General features: G+C 46.1%; 1 protein-coding gene across 5 annotated transcripts in view; it reads left to right on the forward strand.

The window, feature by feature from the left end:
• The window catches only part of rc3h1 (ring finger and CCCH-type domains 1), a 104714-nt gene that overhangs the window by 71370 nt on the left and 8300 nt on the right, over positions 1-25044 (forward strand). For all 5 annotated transcript variants that reach the window (XM_033028325.1, XM_033028326.1, XM_033028327.1 and 2 more), the window contains 11 exons: positions 1783-1901; positions 5655-5767; positions 7232-7531; positions 10975-11198; positions 12886-13289; positions 15560-15733; positions 16980-17135; positions 19335-19557; positions 20479-20575; positions 23145-23289; positions 23771-23926. In XM_033028325.1, the coding sequence (XP_032884216.1) occupies positions 1783-1901; positions 5655-5767; positions 7232-7531; positions 10975-11198; positions 12886-13289; positions 15560-15733; positions 16980-17135; positions 19335-19557; positions 20479-20575; positions 23145-23289; positions 23771-23926 (2111 nt within the window). The remainder of the gene's footprint in view (positions 1-1782; positions 1902-5654; positions 5768-7231; positions 7532-10974; positions 11199-12885; positions 13290-15559; positions 15734-16979; positions 17136-19334; positions 19558-20478; positions 20576-23144; positions 23290-23770; positions 23927-25044) is intronic.

The raw sequence follows: 25044 nt of genomic DNA on the forward strand, positions 1-25044 counted from the left end.
ATTCAATTGTTCCTCCTCATACAAGTCAGCTGTCGAAAAGGGCAATGAAACACGTAAATGCATGTCTACCGCAAAAATGTTTGTATGCATATCACTTGCCATAAATGAGTGATATGGCTTCACCTCACTCACCTTGGTGCCCCAAGGAGCTTCACAAGGTTCTAACAAACAAAATCAAACAAAATCTGGCATAAAGCCGCTTAACATGGTATTCAAAATAAAGAAAATCAATGCTGAAACACTCAGCAGGTCAAGCAGCATCCGTGGAAAGAGAAGCAGTTAATGTTTCAGGTCTGAGATTAGTCGTCAGAACAGAAAAGAGAAAGAGCAAGCTTGTTTCAGTACCTGAGATGGCAGAGGAGGTTCAGGTAGGACAAAGGCCGTTGCAGCCTTCTAAACTCAATATCAAATTCCCCAAATTCAGTAAACACACTCATTGGTTTTTGCTCTTATCAGATCTTACCATTTCTGCCTTTTATCCACCGATTATTTTGATTTTTTTTTTTCCTCTGTTTGCTACTGTAGCTCAGTCTGCTGAGCATATTCCACAGTCTTACTATTAGCAACATGCATCACAGACAATCAAGCATAATCTGCCTTTTATTACCATGTTTACTTATTTGGTCTCACTTTATTGGAGATATTCATTTTGTTCTTCCTTCTCTTCCCCACCTTTCTTGCACCTGAAACCAAACTGTTTTCTCATCCTCTGATGAAGAGTCTCCAAACTGAAACATTAACTCTATTTTTCTTCCCACTTTAATTCTGATTTCCAGCATCTGTAGTTTTTTTTTAATTAAACTGTTGTTATGTGCAGACTGCCTGCAGAGGCGTGTTTTATGGAAAGCCTTAAAAGATGAGAGAGGCAAGTGTAACAGGGAAACATTTCCAGAGTTTAGGAGCTGGAAGCCATCATCTTCTAAGTATGGAGTGTTGCAAATCTAGGATCTCGAATTATCTTGATGCAACATTCCAAAAACAGGCCCGGCTTGTTGCTGAGGAGTTGTAGATCACAGCTATGAGGCAGAACTCTCACACGTGTCCATATACACCCTTTGAACCCTTAAAAGAGGGACAGGTGGGGAAGTGAGTTGGTTGCATACACAGTCAAGCCTTCACATTCTCTCTGAACCTCTTAGGCTCACCTTCTGCTTTTGCCCCCTTCAGTATCTCCCTATGCTCTTGAACGATTCTTGCCACCAAAGCTAAATACCTGCTCACTTAGTATTGACCTTTGTTTGATAGCTGTTCCTGTGAAGCATCGAGGTTTGAAGATGCCCGATGAAATCAGCTTGTGGATTTGCTAGCAACAATTCAGTCTTTGGGGTTCCTGCTTGCTTTTCCATTCTTATCCTTAAATGATATTAGCTGCCACCTAACCTTCCCAGAATCAGCTGGTGTAAGATCTATGCCTAGTTGTAGATTGAATTGCCATGTTTTTTTGAAAAGATTAAATCATGTCCCCGGGGTGGGAAGATGGGAGGAGTGAATTAGCCAGCTTTGTAAGTAAGCATTCTGCATCGCTTTAAACATTAAATAATTTCAGCTGTCTTGGGTTGGTGTCTTGGGTTGGTTTCAGTTGTCTTGGGTTGATTAACCAGCAGTCAATGTCCAAGTATTGGCCATTCTTCCTCTGCAGGGATTTCCAGGATCAGGCTTCTGTGACCCTCTCAGGGTTTCTCAGAGTTGGCTTCCGTCATGCAAGCAAAGTTCCTCCTGAAGCACAAGCTACTTTTCTCTCCTCGTCTAAAAGTTGTACGTGTTTGTTGTATTTTCCTGCAGATGCCCCTCCTCCGACGTGGGAGCAGTTGGAGTTCGGACTGGTAGCTGTAAAGACCGTTGTGCACGGACTGGTGGATTTTATACAGAACCATAGCAAGAAAGGAACAGATCAGCAGCAGGTAATCAAGGCTCTGACCAGCACATTACACCAGGCGTGTGGTTCCACTGGAGAGGGTGCAGATTTACAAGGATGTTGATTGAGAAAAAGTAGCTGTGGGGAGTTATTGGATAGGTTTGGATTTAGAACAGGGAAGCAGTGAGATTTATAACATTGATGCTGCAATCAATTGTAAGGGAAGGACTTAATTCCCTTAACAGTGGAGTCAATAGTCAGATGGCAGAGATTGAAATTAGTTAATAGAAGGTGGAGATGGAAGGGAAGAAATGTTTTTACCCTGAGGGTAGCGGGGTCTGGAACTCACTGGAAGGGTGGTGGAGGCAGAAATCCTCAGCACATTTACACAGCACAAGGAAGTATACATGAGGAGCCGTTGTGCAGGGCTGCAGATCCAGGAAGAAGATGGAATTAGGCTGCATGGCTATTTCTCGGCTGATGCTGAGACAATGGTCAGAGTGCTCTCCTTTGCTGCAAGTTGGTTGTGATTCTGTTCCATGAACACTGTCTGCAGCTTGCTGACTGGACCATGTTGTTTGTTTTTTGCATTTTGTTTAGAGAAACATGCCATTTGGCCCACCGACTCCAAACTGGCCATCGATCACACATTCACACTAGCTCTAGGCTATCCCATTTTCTCATCAACTCACTACACACTTGGGACATTTTACAGACGTTAATTAACTTACAAAACCACACATCTTAGGGATGCGGGAGCAAACCACAACACCCGGAGGAAACCCACGCGGTCACAGGGAGAACGTGCAAACTCCGCACAGACGGCACCCGAGGTCAGGATTCAACCCGGGTGTGCGGCGCTGTAGGACAGCAGCTCTATCAGCTGCACCATTGTGCCCTATGATATTGGAGCAGATCCTTGCTGTTACCAAATAATTACTTCTGACATGCTTTGTGTTAAAACAGAACTCAGCTGACACTTTCACATCTGAGATTGCTGTCTCAATCATTTACCTGGTTTGTGTGGCGCAGTCAGTGGTACTGTGTCTTTGAGACGAATGTTTCAAGCCCTGTTCATATTGTTGTGTTATTTGGTTTAATGTGCCTGCATTGTGCTTTTCATAACTGCCAGGATGTTCCCAAAGCCAATGCAGTAAGAAGATTAGAAGTCGGAGCAGGAGTAGAGACCATCTGCCCCTTCAAGCCTGCTCTGCCCGGTTGATGTTCCACCACAATGCCAATTGCCTGCACTCTCTTCACATCTCCCAAAGCTATAGTCATTGAGCCATACAACACGGAAACGGGCCACACGTGCCCATGCTGACCAAGATGCCCCATTTACACTAGTCCCACCTGCCCACGTTTGGCCCGTATACCTCTAAACCTTACCTATCCATGTCCCTGTCCAAATATGTTGTTACAGTACCTTGCTCAACTACCTCCTCTGGTAGTATACCTTCCATATACTCCCCACCCTCAGTGTAATTTAAAAGAAAAGGCCCCTCAGGTTCCCATTAAATCTTTTCTCTCTTACCTTAAACCTATGTCCTCTGGTTCTTAAGTCCCTACTCTGGGTAAAGAAAATACTGTGCATTCACCCTATCTGTTCCCCTCGTGATCTTGTACACCTCTATAAGATCATTCCTCATCCTCCTGTGCTCCCAAGAAATAAAGCCCTAGTTTGTCCAACCTCTCCCTCGTCCTAGCAGCATACTTGGAAATCTTCTCTGCACTCTTTCCAGTTTAACAGCATCCTTCCTACAGTGCGGCTTCACCAACATCTTGTACAACTGTAACATAACATTCCAACTTCTATACCCAATACCCTGATGAAGGCCAATATTCCGAAAGCCTTGCTGACCACTCTAGTAGTTCTCGACAGTTGAGCCACTGCTGTAATGTAGAAAGTTAGAACCCAGACAATACAGCACAAGAAAAGACCCTGCGTCTCACCATATCTGTGCCAACCACGATGCCAAATTAAACTAACTCCAACTGTCTGTATTTGACATATATCCCTCCATTTAATGCCTGTTCGTGTTTCTGTTTAAATGCCTCTTAAATTTCACGATTGTATCTATTTGCATTACGTCACTTCCAGGCATTCTCAGTCTGTAAAAATAAAACTTGCCTCGTAAATCTCTCTTAATTTTTACCATTCTCAACCTAAACACATTTTAATCCGAGGAAAAAAACCTAACTATCCTATCTATAAACACTGCTATAATTTCTACATGGTGAAACCAAAATGTATAAACATACTCTTTAAAAAAAATCTGACAATGTGCACTTTAACCACATGTGATTTTTTTCTATTACAAATATCAAATTGTGGAGTACAGAGGCAAATAAATAAATGATGGGTCTTTGTCCCAAACATTATGGAGGGCACTGTAAATACAATCAAGCCAACTTCAAGTACAATAGGTGGAGTGAAGGGAAAGGTACGGAATGCAGAATATAGTTCTCAGCATTATAGTGCACCAGTTCCAGAGACAAAGTCCAATGTCTGTAATGAGGTAGAGGAGAATTGGACAGTACCTTAGCTCATCAGAAGTTTGATAACAAAGGAGAGGAAGCTGTTGCTTCCTTGGGTGATTAGCAGCTGACCAGGATATAAAACAGTGAGGCAGATGGGAGACTGGGATTTGATTCAGATGTCAATGACAATTAATTCAGTAGAGAGGACTGGCAGGAGCATGGAAGGGAGTGAAGAAAGACGGATTCAATTGCATTTATTTCGATGCTGGAGGCCTGACAGGAAAACCAGGTGAACTCAGGGCATGGACAGCTCCATGAGACGAGGACAATGTAGCCATTACAGAAACTTGGCTAAGGAAGGGTCAGGGCTGGCTGCTTAATGTTCAATGATACAGACAAAATATAGGTGAGGTAGAAGAGGAGGGGGTGTTGCTTTATTGACTAAGGAGAACATTGTGGCAGTCTGAGATGATATTACTGCAGGATCTTCCAGTGAGGCTATATGGATGCTGGGAAATAATAAGGAGTGATCACCTTGTTGGAATTGTACTATAGGCACCCAAATGGTCAGCAGGAATTAGAGGAACAAATATGTCGGGAGATTGCAGGCAGCTGCAAGACTAATAGGATTGCAGGGGATTTTAACTTTCCTAGTGAAGCCTGGGGACTGCCATTGTGCCAAATGCTTAGATGTTTTTTTGAATTTGTCAAGTGCGTTCAAGGAAGTTACCTCGGGTAATATGTAGAGAACCCTCTGAGGGAGATGGCAAAGCTTGACCTACTATTCAAATGTAGGGCAAGGTATGTGACTGGGGTCTGTGGTCGAGCACTTAGCAACAAGCAACCACGTTCTACTAGCTATAAAATAGTTATGGAAAAGGACTGGGCTGCCCACAAATTGAGGAGAGGCCCATTTTGATGTTGTTTGAGGGTAAAAGACACCCAGAAAGTGGGAAGCTCTTAAAAGTGGGAGTTCAAGATATGGATGTTCCAGATAGAGTAAGACAAGGCAGGCAAGAGTAAGGAACCCTAGATTACAATGGAAATTGAGGATTTGGTCAGGGAAAAGGAGGTGTGGGTTAGGTGTTGTCAGGTAGGATTAAGTGCATTAAATGTTAAGTGTAATTTAGAAAAGTTAATCGAGATGTCTTGAGAACAATCCGTATTACAGTCAAGAAGGTGCTTGTCCTAAAATCTGTGAAAGTAGATACATTTCTGGGGCCTAATTAGGTATATCCAAGAACACTATAGGATGCAGTTGTCTACTTTTGTATCACATCACCTCATTTTCTTTCTTTCTTTCTTTCTTGCGATGCAGTCAGCACAGAGCAGCAAGTACAAAACCAGCATGTGCCGAGATCTGAGGCAGCGGGGAGGCTGTCCTCGAGGAGCAAGCTGCACTTTTGCCCATTCCCAGGATGAACTTGAAAAGTAAGTGGCATCACAGTTGCTGCATCGTAACTGCTGCACAGAAGCTGGCTCTGAGTGTATGGAGTTTACAATGCACAAATGGAGTTTAATCTGGGAGAGTGTGAGGTCAAGCAGTTTGGTAGGAGGAATCTAAATGGGAACACTACAGGTAAGGAGTGCAGAAGGATATGAATATCTTTGTACATGACCAATAGCACTGTGGGACTGTTGATGGGACAGGGTGTAGGAAGGTTCACACTGTGCCTTATCCTTGTTGCACCTGGAACAATAAATTGCACAATGTCAAGCAATATTGCAGGTTGTTCTATGGTGATAGGTAATTTGCAGATTTTGTTCGGACATTTGTAATCCGAGCTACCAGTCCAAGTGACAGCACAGGTAATATGAATCACCAGTGTTATGCAAAACTGGAGTCATGAGGAATGTCACAGGATTGTAAGATTCCTCTCCTGAAGGACATTCGCTAATTATTGGGTGTATGCCAAAATGGAACAATCCCTGGTGCTAGTTCAAATATGTTGTACTGGAACACAATGTCTGGGATGTAGTTTAGTATCCCAAACAATCCATTCCTCTTCCCGAAACAGTAATGGAAATGTTCGGAGTCCAAGCTATGGGTTGCACCAAAAATGGACATTCGCTGTTGTAGTTATTGTCGAGGAGTTTCCTTCATGATGGTGTGTTTCTTGGACCTTAGACCTCAGTGTCCAATGTGTAAATATGCATTTTACATTTCAGCCCTGCACTGGTAGGATCAAACTATGTTTTGAGAAGTTACAGCATAATTTTCTGCCTGCCTCCAGCCATGTTTCACGGTAGTGGTCACTTGGTCTTTAGCCGCTGCAGTACCCACAGAGGCCTGTATCCATGGGGGTGAGGCCCAGGTCAGAGCAGGAACCTGTACCCAGGGAGGGGACAGGTCAGGTCAGGTGAGCTTGGGCACTTGCCTGTTCAATGTCAGTCGGGCCAGTACATTGCTACATGCATCTCCTAGGGAGCTCATTGCTCATAGTTTCCAACTCAAGATATTAACATTTGACCAAGGAGCAGACTAATTGCTGCGATTTGTAGCTGCGTCACCAGTGGAACACATTCCGCAGTGACAGCCTCACAAGCAAAGAAAAATGCACTTTGATGTGGCAACTGGGGTTGGGCGTGTTCCTGGTAGTTTCAGCACAAGCCCTTGTGGAACTGACTACCGTGCCCTTGTCTGTCTACCACACACATGATCCTTGAAACGTATTCCTTGTGCGTTTAGTCAACAGCATCTGTCGTGATTGGATGACTCTTGAACTGCACCAACAGCTTCCATTGTGAAGATCTGAAATCGAGCAACAGAAAAGATGGGGGTTTTATATCATTTGGGGGCAGTCACTCATCCCTGTGCAGTTGAAGTCAAGAATGATTCAGACCAATGACACCCACTGACCTGTTTAATCTCTCGATGATGCCTGTCCCTTCCAGATTTCGCATGAGGAACAAGCGGTTAGCAGCTGGGCGGCCCCTCAGCCAGTCCCTCACCCAACTCAGCAAGGTGGGAGGGGTGATGTCGGTCACGTCCAACAGCTTATCGGACGAGGGCTCCTTGGATGCCTGCACGAAGCCCGTCTCCATCCAGAACGGCATGGTAGCCACGGGCAACAGCATCGCACAGCTGATATCGCGTGGGACTGACTGCACCTACGACATTACCATGAAGCCGGGCAAGATGGGCGACATGAGTATGAGCGCACCGGGATCGGTGTCGGGATCTCCACCGGACTCGTAAGGAAACTTCATCTTCACTGTAATGTGCACTTATCATGGGCCTGACGAAGGCGCAAGAGGCCGCAAAGAGTATTTAATTGTCATATGTACCAATAATGGAACAATAAAATTCTTACTTGCCATAGCATAACAGGCCTGTAAACACAATAGTCATAGATAACATAATAAACAAAAAAGATCAATAAATGAATAACCCCAATACTAGTGCAAAAAACCCGATGACCATCACCTTCATCAGTCACCAGATAGGTGGGAATCTCCTCGCCTGTCCTGGGAGTTACAACATTAATAGTCTACTGCTCCGGATCGCTTTCATGTGCTTCATCCAAAGGCACCATTTCTCACTGGATCTCACCCATTCCCCACTGTCTCCTTCTGGAGCTCTCTCAGCCTTCAATTGGATGCTGGATCATTCACACTCACTGCAAGGGGTGTGTGAATCAAGAGAGTTTTTCATTCTTATAATCTGCTTCACACCTTGAGCCCAAACATTATCACCATTTAAGTGTTGCCTGTCCTATCATGTGAGTAATTCAATAGGCTGATTTGTACACATAGAAACATAGAAACATAGAAATTAGGTGCAGGAGTAGACCATTCGGCCCTTCGAGCCTGCACCGCCATTCAATATGATCATGGCTGATACACGGTAGATGTGGGGTCATACAGCAAGGAAACAAGCCCTTCATGCTGCCCAAAATGCCCCATCTAAGCTAGTCCCATTTGCCCGCATTTGTCCCATATCCCTCTGAACCTTTCCTATCCATGTTAATCACTGTTCTAGTACCTGCCTCAAGTACCTCCTCTGCCAGCTCATTCCATATGCCCATCACCCTCTGAGTGAAGAGGTTTCCCCTCTGGTCCCGTGACTAATAATGTGTGTATTGTTGTTTGAGGGTTGTTCCAAACCCAGCTTAAACTTTGTTATACACAGTAGACAAGGTACAAGGAACTGCAGATGCTGGAATCTTGAGCACGAACACACAAAGGTACTGGCATAACATCCAAGAAATGCACAGTTGTTACTCACCCGCCTATTCTGGCACCTCCCAACCCTACAACCTTTACCAGAATTCTACTACCTGCAGCCTACCTTCGTCAGCAGTGATCTTTTAGAAGTTGAATCTGAGCCACCACCTCAAGGGTAATTAGGGATATGCAATAAATGCTGCCCTTGCCAGCAGCACCCACATCCCAAACAGTGAACAATCCCATACGGATTGTTATGCGTAGGACCTCCTCCATTCCCAGAAAAAGGCTATATGCAAACTGGAGGAACAGCTCCTCATATTCTGCATGGCTAGCTTACAACCTAATGGTATGCACATTGAAATCTACAATTTTAGGTAACTAGCCTACAAACAACCCTTCCTTCCCAGCCACCCATCGCCCCAAAGAAGTGTCCTGACCCGAAACGTCACCTATGCATTTTCTTCAGAGATGCTGCATGGTCCACCTTGAAACATCCACCAATAGTGACTTTCAGCTTCTGTAAATTATTAGTACACCTGCTGTGAAGAGATGCTACCAGGGATCACTTCTCAATTAAGGCGACGGTCCTGGTTAGCAGATCAGAATAGGATGACTCTTGATTTGGACTCTGCGACCAGAAGAAATAGTTTCTCTCTTCATCCAAAAAAATGAACTGCTGAAGGAACTCAGCTGGTCAGGCAGCATGTGTGGAGGGAAAAGGACAGTCAATATTTCGCATTAGATCATTCATCTGGACTGAAAGTCGAGGAGAAATAGCTCTTTTTTTGCTCCAGATACTAGCATTTGCAGTCCCCACCTCATCAACTCCTTTAACCCTACTGAAAGAGCAAAAGAGTATTTTCTCTATTGCAACCTAACCTCGTAACTTGAACCTTCAAGCTTTGATCTGCCCCTGCCAAGGTTTGATACGTTACCCCATCCTCGCCCATCAGGTATCAGTGGTGTCACTGCATCATAAAGAGAAATCAGCTTCTTGAACAGTCTCCCCTCACACACATCCACATCCTGTCTCCAGAGGGCACTGGGCGGCACAGTGGCGCAGCTGTAGTGTTACTGCCTTACAGAGCCAGAGACACAGGTTTGATCATGACCACGGGTGCTGTCTGTACAGAGTTTGTACGTTCTCTGGGTGCTCCGGTTTCTTCCCACACTCAAAAGATGTACAGGTTGGTAGGTTAACAGGCTTCTGTAAAAATTGTAAAGTATCTCTAGTGTGTAGGATAGTGCTTGTGTACAGAGGTGATCGCTGGCCGGCATGGACTTGGTAGGCCGAAGGACCCGTTTCCATGCTCCATCTCTAAAGTCTAAAGTTTAAGTTGAGGCAGAGAAATTTAAAGGAGATCTCAAGAGTTTTCACATACGGTGCTGTTATCTGGAACAAGCTGCCAGAGGTTGGTGTGGAGGCAAAAACAATACAGTGTTTTAAAGGCGTTTGGACACATACCTTGATGGGAAATGCAAAGAGGGATACAGGCATAATGCTGGGATTAGTTTGTCAGCATCTTGGGCAAGGTGAAATAAGGTGCTGGAGGATTCCGTGATAACATACCCGTGCCCAGGGCTGGTGGAGACTAGAGATCAAATGACACCATAGTTAGTATGTGTGAAATTATTAACTAACTGGTCAGAGATTAGTAAGCATCGTTTATGTGGGCGGTGTTACTATGTATAAAAAAACAATATTCTGAGAGGAGGAAAAACATCACTAGCACCATTTCTAGATAGTGGGTCTCCTGGTATCAATGAGAAGAGCAGGGGAATTATCTCTAGTGTCCTCATGAAAATATTCATTCATCAGCTAGTATTATCTGGTGGATTCCCCTTGCACTAAGCAGTTTCCCCTCCATTACTTTGATGACTGCACTTCAGCAGTACTTCACTGGTTGTAACCTATTAAGATTTTCTGAATTTGCAGATGTTTCCCTTTTCAGCTAGTGTTGGGCAACACTGCTTGGTTCTTGCCAACATCAGGCAACCCAAGATTTAAAAAAAAACCCTCCAAGACCTGCACCAAGAGACCAGGGTAACTTTGGTCAATCCTTCCACCCCCAGTGCAACAACAATCCCAATTGTAGGTCATCGTCCTCCAACTACCCCAGCCCCCGCCCTGCCCCCACAGCTCTCCCCAACGACAGTGGTTTGTGGTAGGTCCACAGATGTTCGCTTTGTTCCAGTGATAACAATCCCCATGTCTGAAATAAACTACAGTGACCCCACTCTTCGAACGAGATGTCCTGCCAAACAGATTCTCTCTGCCAAAACTTAATTCCAAGGTGTGTAAATAACCAGGGTTGATTGATCAAACCTCACACAGGGGTACTTAGCCTCAGTATCCAGGCTCAATAAAGTAGATAGCTACTCCTATCCTTCTCCTCTTTTTCTTCTCCGATGTCCGTGGCTCTCCCCAAATTGCACCAAGCTAATCTTTTTCTCTCCCTGTATCTCAGCAGGATAGAGTTGCCACAGAAGAACTCCCTTGGTGCGGTGCCAATCAGTGCCCTCTCTGTGCCACCGCGAATAAGTGCTGAGATGCCACCTATGCCAGTCTCCAAACAGATCCAGATGGTACCGCGGGGATCACAAATGTACTCCCCTGGCCAGCAGCCGGACGTGTACTACCAGGACCCGAGGAGTTCTGCTGCTTCCTACGAGCCACCACAGTATCCGCCAAGTAAGCAAAGAGTTGTGAAGAGTTAATCCGTGCGACCTGCTCCCATAGAAGACAGATCTGTGGAGCTTGCGGAGTGGAAGAAGGACGATGGGAGGGTGGCAGGCGGGAAACAAGCTCTCCAAGTGTCGAGGAGTGCAGCAGGCAAACCACAGACGAGCAAAAAGCAAAGTTCCCTTCTGGGGTGGGAATGGACAAGCAACGTTGCAGGTCGGGACCCTTCCTCAGACAAATTCTTCGGACCCCATCTGGAGAAGGGTCCCAACCCGAAAGGTCACATGTCCACTCCTTCCCAGATGCTGCCTGACACATTGAGCTTCTTGTTTCTTGCTCAAAGTTCCAGCATCTGCAGTCTTGTGTGTCTCCTTGTACAACAAGGGTCTGTCTCTATACCAGTGTACAGAAGAGCAGCTGAACCTGGCCACATTGTGAGGAGCATATGTGGGAAAAGGATGATATTAGGGTGATTAAAGATTAGGACAGCATTGTGGCGCAGCAGTAGAATTGCTGCCTTGCAGCGCCAGAGTCCTGGGTTTGATCCTGACTACGGGTGCTGCCTGTACAGAGTTTGTGCGTTCTCCCTGTGACCACGTGGGTTTTGCCTGGGTGCTCGGGTTTCCTCCCACACTCTAAAGACATCCAGGTTTGTAGGTTAATTAGCATGTAAATTGTCCCTCGTGTGTAGGATGGTGCTCTTGTACGAGGTGATAGCTGGTTGGCACAGACTCGGTGGGCCGAAGAGCCTGTTTCCACGTTGTATGTCTAAAGTAAAGATGCCCAAAGTTTCCAACTACAAGATCAGTTGATTCAGGGCACAGGATAGGCCTGACAGATGGCGAAAAGTGACTGGTTTGATATTTTGGGGACTGGAGGTGGAAGGACCTTAGTTTTAAAGATATAGCAGGTGGACAGTTTAAGATTCCTTCTGCTCCAGTACTTTCCCGAATTCTCAGTGTGAGCCTTGTTGCTCTCTCCTGTTGCAGACTGTGACCACCAGGTGGTGCAGCAGCTCATCATTCCAAGCGGAGGGTTCAGTGAGTAGTCTCACAGTGTCTGGAAGGAAAGGGGTCGCTCCACCAGAACGACCTGTTTATTCTGACGATGAACAACCTCTATCCAGCTTGTCATCTCCCTTTTTTTTTTTACTGCTGTTTGCAGTGTATTTGCAGCATTTTGAATCTTCAATGCAGCATTTGGAGGTCACTCGGCCCCTCAAAGCTGTCCACTATTTACAAAGATCGTGTCTGATCTTCAACCTCTACATCACTTGCCTGCGCTGACCCTATCTCCCTTGATAGTCTTCATATCTAAAATCCTTCCCGTCTCTTGAATACAACGAGTAAGGCCATGCTGCCTAGAGATGGAGAACTCTAAACATTAGCCAGCTGCAGAGGAGTGATATTTTCTCTCTCTGTGTGTTTTGTGCATTTGGAGCACCCATAACCCGAGGGAGGGGAAAGCAAAGTCTTTGAAAGTTCACTAATGAGAAGTGGATAGATTCCTGATAAGCAAAAGATGAAAAGCTGCAGTGGGTAGTGAGGAATGTAATGTTGGTGTTTAGAGCATCAGTGAGGCAGGTTTGAAAGACCGAATGATCCATTCTTCTAATTCACGTGTTTATATCTTCGTTGTTTTTTAGAGTACCCATGGAAGTTGCAAACATTCTCAATTTGATGTTTTTGTTTTCCAGACCTTTACTACTCTCACCACTCCTCCGGATCTGTGGCACCCTACCTACCACATTACAGACGGCCTGGCAATGTACCAGAGCCCCCACTGCCTCCTTCCAGTCTCCAGTACCAGGACCACTACCCATCCTACATTCAGGAGAGGATGGGAAGTTCTCAGTACTCCAGCCCTCAGCAGTACCCGCTGGCACAACCAGTTTCAGGAATGTACCCGCCCCATTACGATGGGCGGCGGATCTACCACCCTCCGCAGTCTTACCCGAGGGATGACATTCGCAACAGCCCGATACCAGTCGACGTGCCATCTGCAGTGACCAACTGCATTGCAGAGCCCAGGGAACGCTATGCTCCTGAAAGCTACTATAACATGACCTCTCATCCCAGCCACATCAGACCTGCATACAGGGTAGGTCCCATTGGCAGGATTTGAAACCGCTACCACCTTGTGTCCTGAGCAGTCTGTATGGTATTTCTGCCGCTCTCTGCCCGTTCGGAGGCGTCAGAAATGACTGGGTGAAACCTGTGGGGACTGATTCGTCATCAGAACTCTATCTGCAACCAGTCGCTGTGTAAAGGCTCATTCTAATGTTATCATGCACACTGCAGAAATAATACTATTTTCTTTTCATCTCAATTCCACCCAAACAAGAAAGGGATAATCATTCCATTCAAGTGCCGCAGACATAGACCTATTAGCTGGCTTTGGGCACAGGGTTACTCGCAGATAAGGCAGTATTCCTGATCCGTTTACAGCTTTGAAACAGAGTGGAATGAATACAAGGTCTAGTTCTCCCTGGATAGGTGATCAGCACAGCAATCACATTGCATCCAAGTATTCCGTAGTCCTACCTGTCCAGCTCCAATTCTGGACCATCTCAGTAAATACTTTCCATCCTGGTATCCCAGTCTCCTATTCCAGGCAAGCCCAAGAACCACTCTGCCATAATCTGGACTAGCCCAAGAATCATTCTCTGGGCAGCTATTCCTCGTCCTAATTCTGAACTAGCCCAGGAATCTCCTACCTTCAAGGTCGCACTGTATACTTTGCTGACTTGGTCACGAGATATGTGAGGGTACAAAAGAATAGTGAACAACAGTGAAGAAATTAATTTAAAAAAGACATAAAGTCACAAGTGATGGTGTAACTCAGCGGTCTGGAGAACATGGATAGATGATGTTTCGGGTTGGGACCCTCCTTCAGTCGGAAGAAGGGTCCCAACCCGAAATATCACCCCTACATGTTTTTCAGATATGCTGCCTGAACTGCTGAGTTATCCCAGCACTTTGTGTCTATTTTTGTAAACCCACATCTGTAATTCCATGTGTCAATGTGAGGAAATTAATGATGGCGGAAGAGAATCTCATGAAGCTGTGGAGGGATGGAAAATGAAGACTTTGTTGCCTTGCCCTCAAGATGTAGGATGTGAGAATGGATGACTACAGAAGGAAGAAGTGAACCAATCAGATTGAATTGTCACTAATGAAGATGAAATGTGGGGGAGGGGGGAGACAAGAGTACTCTCTTGGAGAAATCACTCAGCCCTGATGCAGCTGCCTGGAATGGCCAGAACGAAGGCAGTCTTCCAACATCCCTTGATGGAAGTCCGCCCATCCACGAGGGTGGAAACGTGAACAGTCGGTCGGCCATGCTCCAAAGTGGTGCAAATGTAGTGGACAAAATCTCCCAGAAAGACTTGGACATCGTGTCAGTCCGTTTTTGAGAAAATAATGAAGTGCATTTATGCAATGGATTTGGGGAATTTGAAGATTTTAAAGCTTTTGATTTGATAAGGTGCCATGTCAACATGACAATGCACATTGTATGGAAGGGTGTGTTTGGCAGAATGGGTATGAGATGATCTGATGGTTTTTAGATTGGGGAGATGTCTCAGGAGGTAGTTCAATTTCTCTTGCTCAGTGACTGAAGAATATGGAAACCCATTCCGGAGAAGGGGGGGGGAGCAGAATGCCTAATAGCTTTTATGAGAGAAAATGGATACATACTTGAAAACAGCCATGGGAAAGAGCAAGGGAAGTGAAGAAGGAACTCCAAGAGATTACCTCTAATGAAGAGCAAGGAAAATGCAGTAGATTACCAAGGAGTGAGCACTAATCGAGAGCCAAGGGAAATAGAGGAGACGGACCAAGGGATTAGCACCAGTAAAGAACCAAGGGGAGTAGAGGCAGTGACCAAGGTGTTGGCTCTAATAGGGATCCAAGTAAAATGAGGGAGATGGGCCGACGGATTGGCTGGTGTTTGCAGCATTTTCCACTCCTCTTCTATATCATAGTGAGCTGCCCAACAACTTCACCAAATGTCAGTCTCCGTGTCAGCACAGACCTCGTGGAAGTGGAGCACTTGTATTTTCCAGTGTTAGTCCCTGGGGCTGCAGGTGTGTAATGCTGAGCGGCCCTTCCACCATGAACCCAACCAAGATCAGCTAACTCAGCACAGGATTCTTCTGTTTTCTGATCCCGTGTTCATTACATACAGACCTGCACTAATACTGCACCAAACGATACTGAAATCCACCTGCTTCTCGTCTGACTCCTTTCCCGCTTGTGTCATTCTGCTTATGAGCATCTAGCCAAGCGCATCCATCTTGTCACCTGCCAGCTAGATCTACATTTTAACTGCAATAGGTGAGCATTGCTGATTGTCCTCTTTTGTTACAGGATCCTCACAGCAGGGTACCCCAGCACCAACCTCAGCCCCAACCGAGCCTGGATTACCTGCATCGGCGAAGGAAAGAGCTGATGGCTCAGCTCGAGGAGCGCAAAACCATCTCGCCACCTCCATTCCCCCCCAATGCAGTGATGCCATCTTCCTTTGTTGATGTTTCCCCGGAGGTACTTGCAATGTTTGGTTTTCTCTTCTATTCAAGGCTGTGCTGCCACAGAGTCTGGGAGTAAACAGCAGTCTCTGCCAGGCCGTCAGACCCTGGGGCCTCACCCTTAGGACTGTGTTTATGTGAGGAAAGCTCCAAAGATACACTGTTAAACTTAAAACAGCGACATCCTCACAGTTATCGGTTTTCCCCTGATCAATGACACAGTTAATCATCCCATCCAAAGGTCACAAAACTGAACCCAGCCCTGGAAAAGCGTAGAGTTGTACAGCACAGAAATAGTTCCTTCGGCCCAACTTGTCCTTGCTGATGAAAATGTCTATCTGAGCTAGTCCCATTTGACTACATTTGGCATATCCCTCTAAACCTGTCCAATCCATGTACCTGATTAAATGTCTTAAATATTGTAATTGTACCCATCTCTATGGCTTCCGCTGGCAGCTCATTCCAAATGCCACCATCCTCTGTGTTGTGTGAAAAGGTTGCCCCTCAGGTTCCTTTTAAAACTTTCTCCTCTCACTTTAAACCTATGCACTCTGGTTTTAGACTCATCTGCCCTGGGGGAAAAAAACTGTCACCATCCATCTTACCTGCACCGCTCATGATTTTATATTCCTCTATAAGGTCAACCCACGCTCCAGTGAAAACAGCCCCAGCCTCTCCAACCTCTCCTTATACTTCAAGCCATCCAGTCCCAATAATATCCTTGTAAATCTTCTCTGCATCTTTTCCACCTTAATCACATTCTTCCAAAAGCTGGGCAACCAGAATACTTCAAATGTGGTCTTACCAATGGCTTGTACGTTGTCACATACAGCCCCAACCCCTGTATTCAGTGACCGACCGATTAAAGTGTACATGCCAAACACCTTCACCACCCTGTTGAGAGCTATTCACAGTCCAATAAATAATTTGTGCTGTATCAAGTAGAATTATCAGTTTTTGTTATGCATTGCACAATTCCTCTCGCTGTGAGAGTGCACAATTGCACTGTGAGCACTGACTCTCAGTCTGAAGAAGGGTCTCAACTCAAAACGTCACCTTTTCCTTTTCTTCATAAATGTTGCCTGACCCACTCCAGCATTAAAGTTGCCTGACCCACTCCAGCATTAGGGTTGCCTGACCCTACTCCAGCATTTTGTGTCTATCTTCAACTTTACACAGGATTTGTTATTAAACATCAAAGTTTTAGTAGCTATGGGTTTCAGATTCGATATGTCTTAACTGTTGTACCGTTACATGTTTAGTATTCCGATGAGGACCTGAAACCAGTGAAGAAGTACAAGGACCATGATTACACTGCTCAGTACTCGCCCTGGTCTTGTGACACAATTAGTTCTTACATTGGCAGCAAAGACGCACAGCCCAAAGACGTTATGACTTCCAGTGGCATGGAGATGGCGGTAAGGCTTTCTCGGGCAGTGTAAGTGACTGCTCTTAATTTATTATGAGAATTTCTGGCTGAGTTGACGTAGGTGGGGAGTAACTGAGCTCTACAAATCTGACTTGTTCTAACTAAGGAATTGACCAGTATAGGGCCAGAGCAACCTGAGTACATCAGCATCTCTGAACGAAAGAAAGACACCCCACCAGAGGTTCTGAGAGTAAATTCTGATGTGATACTTGTAGTCCAGGTCCATACATGAATGTTGACTACTTTGGTGAGATGCCTGCAAGCTAGGAGCCCAGGGGGAAAAATGACACTGCCTACTTAACACCACAAAACATTCTATTGTTTTGTTGACTCTGTGGAAAATTGTGCTCATTGAGGATGTTATACGTCAATGTTTACTGTGGCTCAGTGTTGGTGTTTGGATACAGCATAAAGTAGAAAATTAGAATGAAGCTTTCTAAACTGTCCCACCAACACACTCCTGTCAGGAACAACACAGATTGAAAAGTATAAAATTCCATCTTCTGAAACCCATCAAATACAATCCAAGGCAGGAGCTCTTAAATAAACCTGGTGGTGCTCTTCATAATATCAAGTGACAATATACTATTGTCACTTACCAGCATTTGTCTGGAGTCTTCTATTCCATGGTGATTTTAAAAACCCATTCATATGCTTCATAAATGTGAAGTACCTGCCTCCACCATCCTTCTCAGGCGATATGTTCCAGTTTATAACCATACCTGGAGAGAGATTCTTCCCCAGATCCCCTTTAAACCTCTTACTCCTCGCCTTAACCGTATGTCCTTTTGTCTCAGACACATCTGCAAAGTAGGGACAGAGATTCTTAACTTTCTCTCTGCCTCATAATTTTGTGCATCTCTCAGGTCCCTTTCTCTGCCTCCTCTGCTCCAAGGGGAAATTGCAGACTATTTTGTCTCTCATCAAAATTAAATACTCCATCCCAGATGTCATCCTGGTGAATCTCTGCAATGTCTCCAGTGCATCTTTCCCATGAAGACTGGATAGAACGTAAATCTCCATCTGCCATCAACCACTCCCATTACCCAAACAGGGGTTAAAAACAGATTAAAAACTCCATCCATGCATTCACACATTCCCAGGGAGAAGACAATGTGGGTTGGAAATACAATAAAGTTCCTTGAACACTGTCCCATCAAATGAATCCAGAGCAGGAACAGCATTGGTTAGATATCGAGTAAAATTCCCATGTCGCTATTATTAAACACACCCAGGAAGGGACAACTCTAGATCTAGTCGAGCTGCATTCATTTCACAAGAATTATGTGATTTGGTATTATCATCGGATATTTAAGTTCCATTTGCCTATGTAAGCACCAGTCATATTGTGTAGAACCATTACACGACATGGGTCGAGAGAGAGAGAGAGAGAGAGAGAGAGAGAGAGAGAGAGAGAGAGAAGACATCCATCTCATCAATGAGATATACCGCAGTCAAAACCCAAATGGTGAAAGGCAGTGGTGACTAACAGCAAAGCCCATTTCCCAGCGAGATAAATATTTATCAAGCATTAAACCCAAGGACGCTGCAAAGGGCAGAGATAGGACCATGTTGGTGGGACGGGTGTTGACTCTGCTGGGTTTTCTTCACATGCCTACTAGCACGGTGAATCATTGACAGTCAAAATGGAGTTTGTACTGTTGTTCTTAGAACTGTGTATACAGGGTATAAATGGTAAGTGAACATGAGATACGTGTGTTGTAATCTTTGGAATCCTGAACACTTGGTCAGTCTATGTTCTGAGATAAAATGTCCCCTTTCCATCCCAAACAAGTTATATTGATATGCACATAATTCACTTCAGGCTTGGAATGGTTTAGCTTGTGTGTAATGACAGAGGCAGTGCCAGGATTTGAATAACGATGTGACATCATTCACATTGTCTTGAAGGATGCTACGATTTTTACTTCTGGGGAAACCCAGACCTAGTGCCTGTATATACGAGGTAAAGCGCAAAGAATCGAATGCTACTGACTGATGCTCTGAGATTGGTATTTCACCCATCCTCCCGCAACCCAAATGTAGTGGGCCACGTTGGAAGCAAGGGAAAGGAAACCAGGTGTCATGGGCATGGCTGAGGCACCAAATGGCTTGGCGTTTTTTTGTAATTATTGGGCATGTTGGTGTGCTTTCTAGTCAATTACACATGAACTGCTCTCTTCAACAGAACGTTGACAATAAAGGCCTGCGGGAACAGCTAATGAACCTCGACATTCAGAGGAGAGCATCTGAAAACAAAGAGGAGGACCCCATCATACCCTTTGGGGAGTTGCCAACTGTTTCGAAGTTTGGTGCCATTTCCCGCACTTCCAAAACCAGCTATCAGACAACAGGGCCAGTGCAAGCTATGGCTTCACAAAGCACCGCCACCAAGCCCATCAGTGTCACAGGTAATGCAGCTCTTGGGCAAGCAAGGCTACAACTACTGTTGTCAGCAACCCAACGCAATATTCTGGTCTGAAGAAGGGTTTCGGCCCGAAACGTCGCCTATTTCCTTCGCTCCATAGATGCTGCTGCACCCGCTGAGTTTCTCCAGCATTTTTGTGTACCTTCGATCTTCCAGCATCTGCAGTTCCTTCTTGAACGCAATATTCTGGTGATTACAGGATAGTCACTCCCTCCTGGGTGTTGCAATGAGTAAAGGGCGGTAACTCTTGGTTGTTCCGCTACCTGATAGTACTCCTGAATGTTTGTACCCTCTTACAGCTGTTTGATGCTAGCAGGGTGTTGGTGCAATTACTATAGCCTGCTTCTGGAGTCCAAAACAAGTGAATCTGTCGGTGTAGAGCTTAGGAACAAAAAGGCGGTGATTGCTTAGCTTGTGCATTCTACTGGCCAAGTATGCACAAGTATGCCACTGGTGCAGCGGAAGAGTTACTGCCTTACAACACCAGAGACTCAGGTTTTACAGATGCTGTCTGCACGGAGTTTGTATATTCTCTTTGTTGAATGATGCAACTCTCTCAAATTAGAATTGAGCAACTCACTCAAAGATTTCCTGAAGGGCTACAGACACAGGGCAGCCAGCGGTGAATTTACAGATCTGCAGAAATCTGACAGACGCAAGGAACTTTGTGGTTCTCAAGCCTCCTCTGAGGGCAGCCCTGCCTGCAGTGGGTCAGAAAGCTGAGAGTGAACTATCTGGTGTATTGTGAAGCAGCGGGTCTGGCAGCGGTGAGAGCGGGGTGTGGTGATGGAAGCTCACGTCCACCCTGGGGAACAGTATCAACCCTCCTCACCACCCCAGCTGCAGGTGAAACTAAAACTGAAACCATACACTGCTCTGATCGTGCTTTTCTTTCCCTCTGCAGATTACAATCCGTATGGCAACCACAACAACTGGACAAACGCGGCAGCTTCGTACTCTCCTCACCAGACCTTACATACCCAGGGACATTTCATTGACAGGTAGAGAGTTTGAACCACTTGCACACCACACTACTACCCACCTTACCAGACAGCCCAGTGCAGAACAGTAACTGCCCCACTCGCTTCACTCACGGCGCGTAGAACTAGAAACCTTGTGATGAGAGATGGTAAATGCATTTATGAGTAAGTTGAATAAGTGTTGGAAGAGAAAGGAGCAGCAGGAGATAGCTTAACCTCAAACCAGTGTTGATATTCAATGAGGTTGTGACTGATATGTGACCTAACTCCACCTGCCTGCCTTTGGCCCATATCCATTAATACCAGAATTAACAAAGTCATTTTATTTGATTAATAATTAATTAATAACCTCACCCTAGCTCAAATTAAGTATTCTCCACTTACCTGGGTAAGTGTAGCTCCGGCAATGCACAGGAACCTCAGCACATTGTAGGACAATGCAACCTGCCAATTGGCACCCCATCGAGCACCCTAAACCTTTGCTCTCTCCACCGCCTCTGCAGTGTGGCTGTAGTGTACACCATCTATAGATTAGTGGGCAAAATTAGGACACATGGTATTAGGGGTAGAGTGCTGACATGGATAGAAAATTGGTTGGCAGACAGGAAACAATGAGTAGGGATTAACGGGTTCCTTTCAGAATGGCAGGCAATGACTAGTAGGGTACCGCAAGGCTCGGTGCTGGGACCGCAGCTATTTATAATATACATCAATGATTTAGATGAAGGGATTCAAAGTAACATTAGCAAATTTGTAGATGACACAAAGCTGGGTGGAAGTGTGAACTGTGAGAAGGATGCTATGAGAATGCAATTTGACTTGGATAGGTTGGGTGAGTGGGCAGATGCATGGCAGATGCAGTTTAATGTGGATAAATGTGAGATTATCCACTTTGGTAGCAAAAACAGGAAGGCAGATTATTATCTAAATGCTGTCAAGTTGGGAAAAGGGGAAGTACAACGGGATCTGGGGTTCCTTGTTCATCAGTCAATGAAAGTAAGCATACAGGTACAGCAGGCAGTGAAGTAGCGAATGGCATGTTGGCCTTCTTAACTAGAGTTGAGTATAGGAGCAAAGAGGTCCTTCTGCAGTTGTATAGGGCCTTAGTGAGACCACACCTGGAGTATTGTGTGCAGTTTTGGTCCCCTAATTTGAGGAAGGACATTCTTGCTATTGAGGGAGTGCAGCGTAAGTTTGCAAGGTTAATTCTCGGGATGGCGGGACTGTCATATGCTGAGAGAATGGAGCGGCTGGGCTTGTATACTCTGGAATGTAGAAGGATGAGAAGGCATCTTATTGAAACATATAAGATTACTAAGGGTTTGGACACGCTAGAGGCAGGAAACATGTTCCCAATGTTGGGGGAGTCCAGAACCAGGGGACACAGTTTAGGAGTAAGCCATTTAGAATGGAGATGAGGAAACACAGAGTTGTAAGTCTCTTGTCACACAGAGAGTTGTGGAATTCTCTGCCTCAGAGGGAGGTGGAGGCTGGTTCTCTGGTTACTTTCAAGAGAGAGCTAGATAGTGTTCTTAAAGTTAGCGGAGTCATGGGATATGGGGAGAAGGCAGGAACGGGGTACTGATTGGGGATGATCACCCATGATCACATTGAATGGCGGTGCTGGCTCGAAGGGCCGAATGGCCTATTCCTGCACCTATTGTCTATAATGCACACCAGCCTCTTGCCCAGTGCCATCCAACCCGCTAGCTCCAGCACTAAAAAGGACATGGGGCATGGGAACCCCACTGCCTGCCAGTTCCCCTTTCACACACATGCTCTCCTGACAAATATCACCTTTTCCCTGTTGTTTCTATGCCCATCCTGGAATTCTCTCCCTTCATCAGATGGACTGTAGCTATTCACACTTGCAGCTCACGGCCAATTTCTGAAGCGTATTTAGGGACAGGCACTGAATGAAGTGTGTATCCGACACATCAATTTAAAAAGAGTTGAAAAGGTCCCAGTAACGGACAGGATTGAAAGTAAAACACCTGAGAGGCCTGGTGAGTGAGTGGCATAGACCAGTGGGGCTGCCTGACCTGCGCCCACACCTACAGTACGCTCCCAGTAGTAGTTGAATAAGCTCCTTTGTGAAGGAATTACTATTGCTGTGTGCATGTCGGAGACGACGTGGGCCTTGTTAAGACCAGCACAAAGAGCAGTCTGCACACGACCCTGGCAACACTCGCAGAGCCCCTCGCGATCGCCCCAGCAACAGGTGGTGCTCCCCGCCAACACCAGACCATGGGCAGCACTCCTCACTGTTGCCCCAACAACGGGCAGTGCTCTGCCTCCACTGCTCTGGCAACGGGTAGCGCTCTGCCTCCATTGCCCTGGCAACGGGAAATGCTCCCCTCCACCTCCACGGCCATGGCAGCACATCGCGTCATCTCCTTAGCGATGGGCAGCGCTCAACCCCCACCACCCCGACGCAAGTGCAATCTCGCCCATTGCCCCAGGGACAGACGCGCTCCGTCCCCACTGGAGAAGGATGATTGCCCACTGAGACGCTGCACTTTGGGGGAGGATGGGAAGTATTTTGGAAATATCCCCTGGTTGTTTAATGAGTGCTGTTTGTGCCACACAGAGAGAGGCTGAACATGCAGGAAATGAGCGCCCATGGGAAGCACCCTGTGCCCCACACACCTCCAACAGATAGGGACCAACTGCGAATGGAGCTGCAACAAGTCAACCAGCAGATCAGCCAGCAGAACCAGCTCCGAGGAATCGAGGTATCCGAATGTTCCAGTCTGCCTCAATGTCCATGCTTGAAACTAAAGGGGAGGGGAACTCGTTGGTCAGAGGGTGTTGGAGAGGAAGTCAACAGCACACCAGTTGGAGGAATGTAAAACTGGAGGGACAGGAGTTGTAGCCTGGGGCAAGGGCTGGGGTGGGTGACGTGAGAGGAAGGTGCCCGAGGTGGATAGCTTGAGGAGTGGTCAACAGAAAGGGAACGACGGGAGAGTTAAGGAGTTGGGGAGGAGTTAATGAGACCAGAGCTGGTTATAGGGTGGGAGTGCGTGGCCAGGGTAGAGTCAGAGGTGTTGGTGGCTGGGCAGCTGCTGGCAGGTCAATGTAACCATAGAGTGGGCGAGATGGTGCGTGTCTGGGCAGCAGGGCTTTGAATGAGCTTGGGGTTTCACAAAGGCCGGAGCTGGGCAGCCGGGAAGCAGAGGGATCAGGAGCTGACCTGCCGCTTGTTCCGTTCTACAGGCCGCCAGTAGCCCAGTGATGGGCCAGCGGGAGGTGGCCGGTCTGGGCCCACAACAGCACAGCTCGTGGCCAAGCCGCATGTCCAGCGAGCAGCTGAGCCTGGAGCTGCACCAGGTGGAGAGGGAGATTGGCAAGAGGAAGCACGAGCTGGAGACGGTAAGTGACTCATCCCAAAGACCAGGAAACGGAGGGAACCATTCAGACTTCTCCTCGAGTCAATTTGATCGTGGTCAGTCCTCGTGTCTACATTTTGTCCGTTTCACATTTGTTGACTTGCCAGCTCCAAATGTCTGGTGGTCTCAAGCTCAGATGTACTTGATTTCTGCACATTCAGATAATCCATGGGGTCAGGGCTCGGGTGAAGGGAAGTTTAAAACTATAACCATATAACAATTCCAGCACAGAAACAGGCCATCTCGGCCCTTCAAGTCCGTGCCGAACATTTATTTTCCCCAAGTCCAATCTACCTACACTCAGACCATAACCTTCCATTCCTTTCCCGTCCATATACCTACACAATTTATTTTTTAATGATAAAATCGATCCTGCCTCCACCACTTCCACTGGAAGCTCATTCCACACAGCTACCACTCTCTGAGTAAAGAAGTTCCCCCTCATGTTACCCCTAAACTTCTGTCCCTTAATTCTCAAGTCATGTCCTCTTGTTTGAATCTTCCCTACTCTCAATGGGAAAAGCTTATCCACGTCAACTCTGTCTATCCCTCTCATCATTTTAAAGACCTCTATCAAGTCCCCCCCTCCCCCTTAACCTTCTGCGCTCCAAAGAATAAAGACCTAACTTGTTCAACCTTTCTCTGTAACTTAGTTGCTGAAACCCAGGCAACATTCTAGTAAATCTCCTCTGTACTCTCTCTATTTTGTTGACATCCTTCCTATAATTAGGCGACCAAAATTGTACACCATACTCCAGAATTGGCCTCACCAATGCCTTGTACAATTTTAACATTACATCCAAACTTCTATACTCAATGGTACACAAAATTGCTGGGGAAACTCAGCGGGTGCAGCAGCATCTATGGAGCGAAGGAAATAGGCGACGTTTCGGGCCGAAACCCTTCTTCAGACTACCTTCTGTGATCCCCCCTGCCCCCTCCTCTCTAACTGCACACCTTCTGTGATCCCCCCTGCCCCCTCCTCTCTAACTGCACACCTTCTGTGATCCCCCCTGCCCACCTCCTCTCTAACTTCTATACTCAATGCTCTGATTTATAAAGGCCAGCACACCAAAAGCTTTCTTTACCACCCTATCTACA

Source organism: Amblyraja radiata, chromosome 10 (assembly GCF_010909765.2).
Source record: "Amblyraja radiata isolate CabotCenter1 chromosome 10, sAmbRad1.1.pri, whole genome shotgun sequence".
NCBI classification, from domain to species: domain Eukaryota; kingdom Metazoa; phylum Chordata; class Chondrichthyes; order Rajiformes; family Rajidae; genus Amblyraja; species Amblyraja radiata.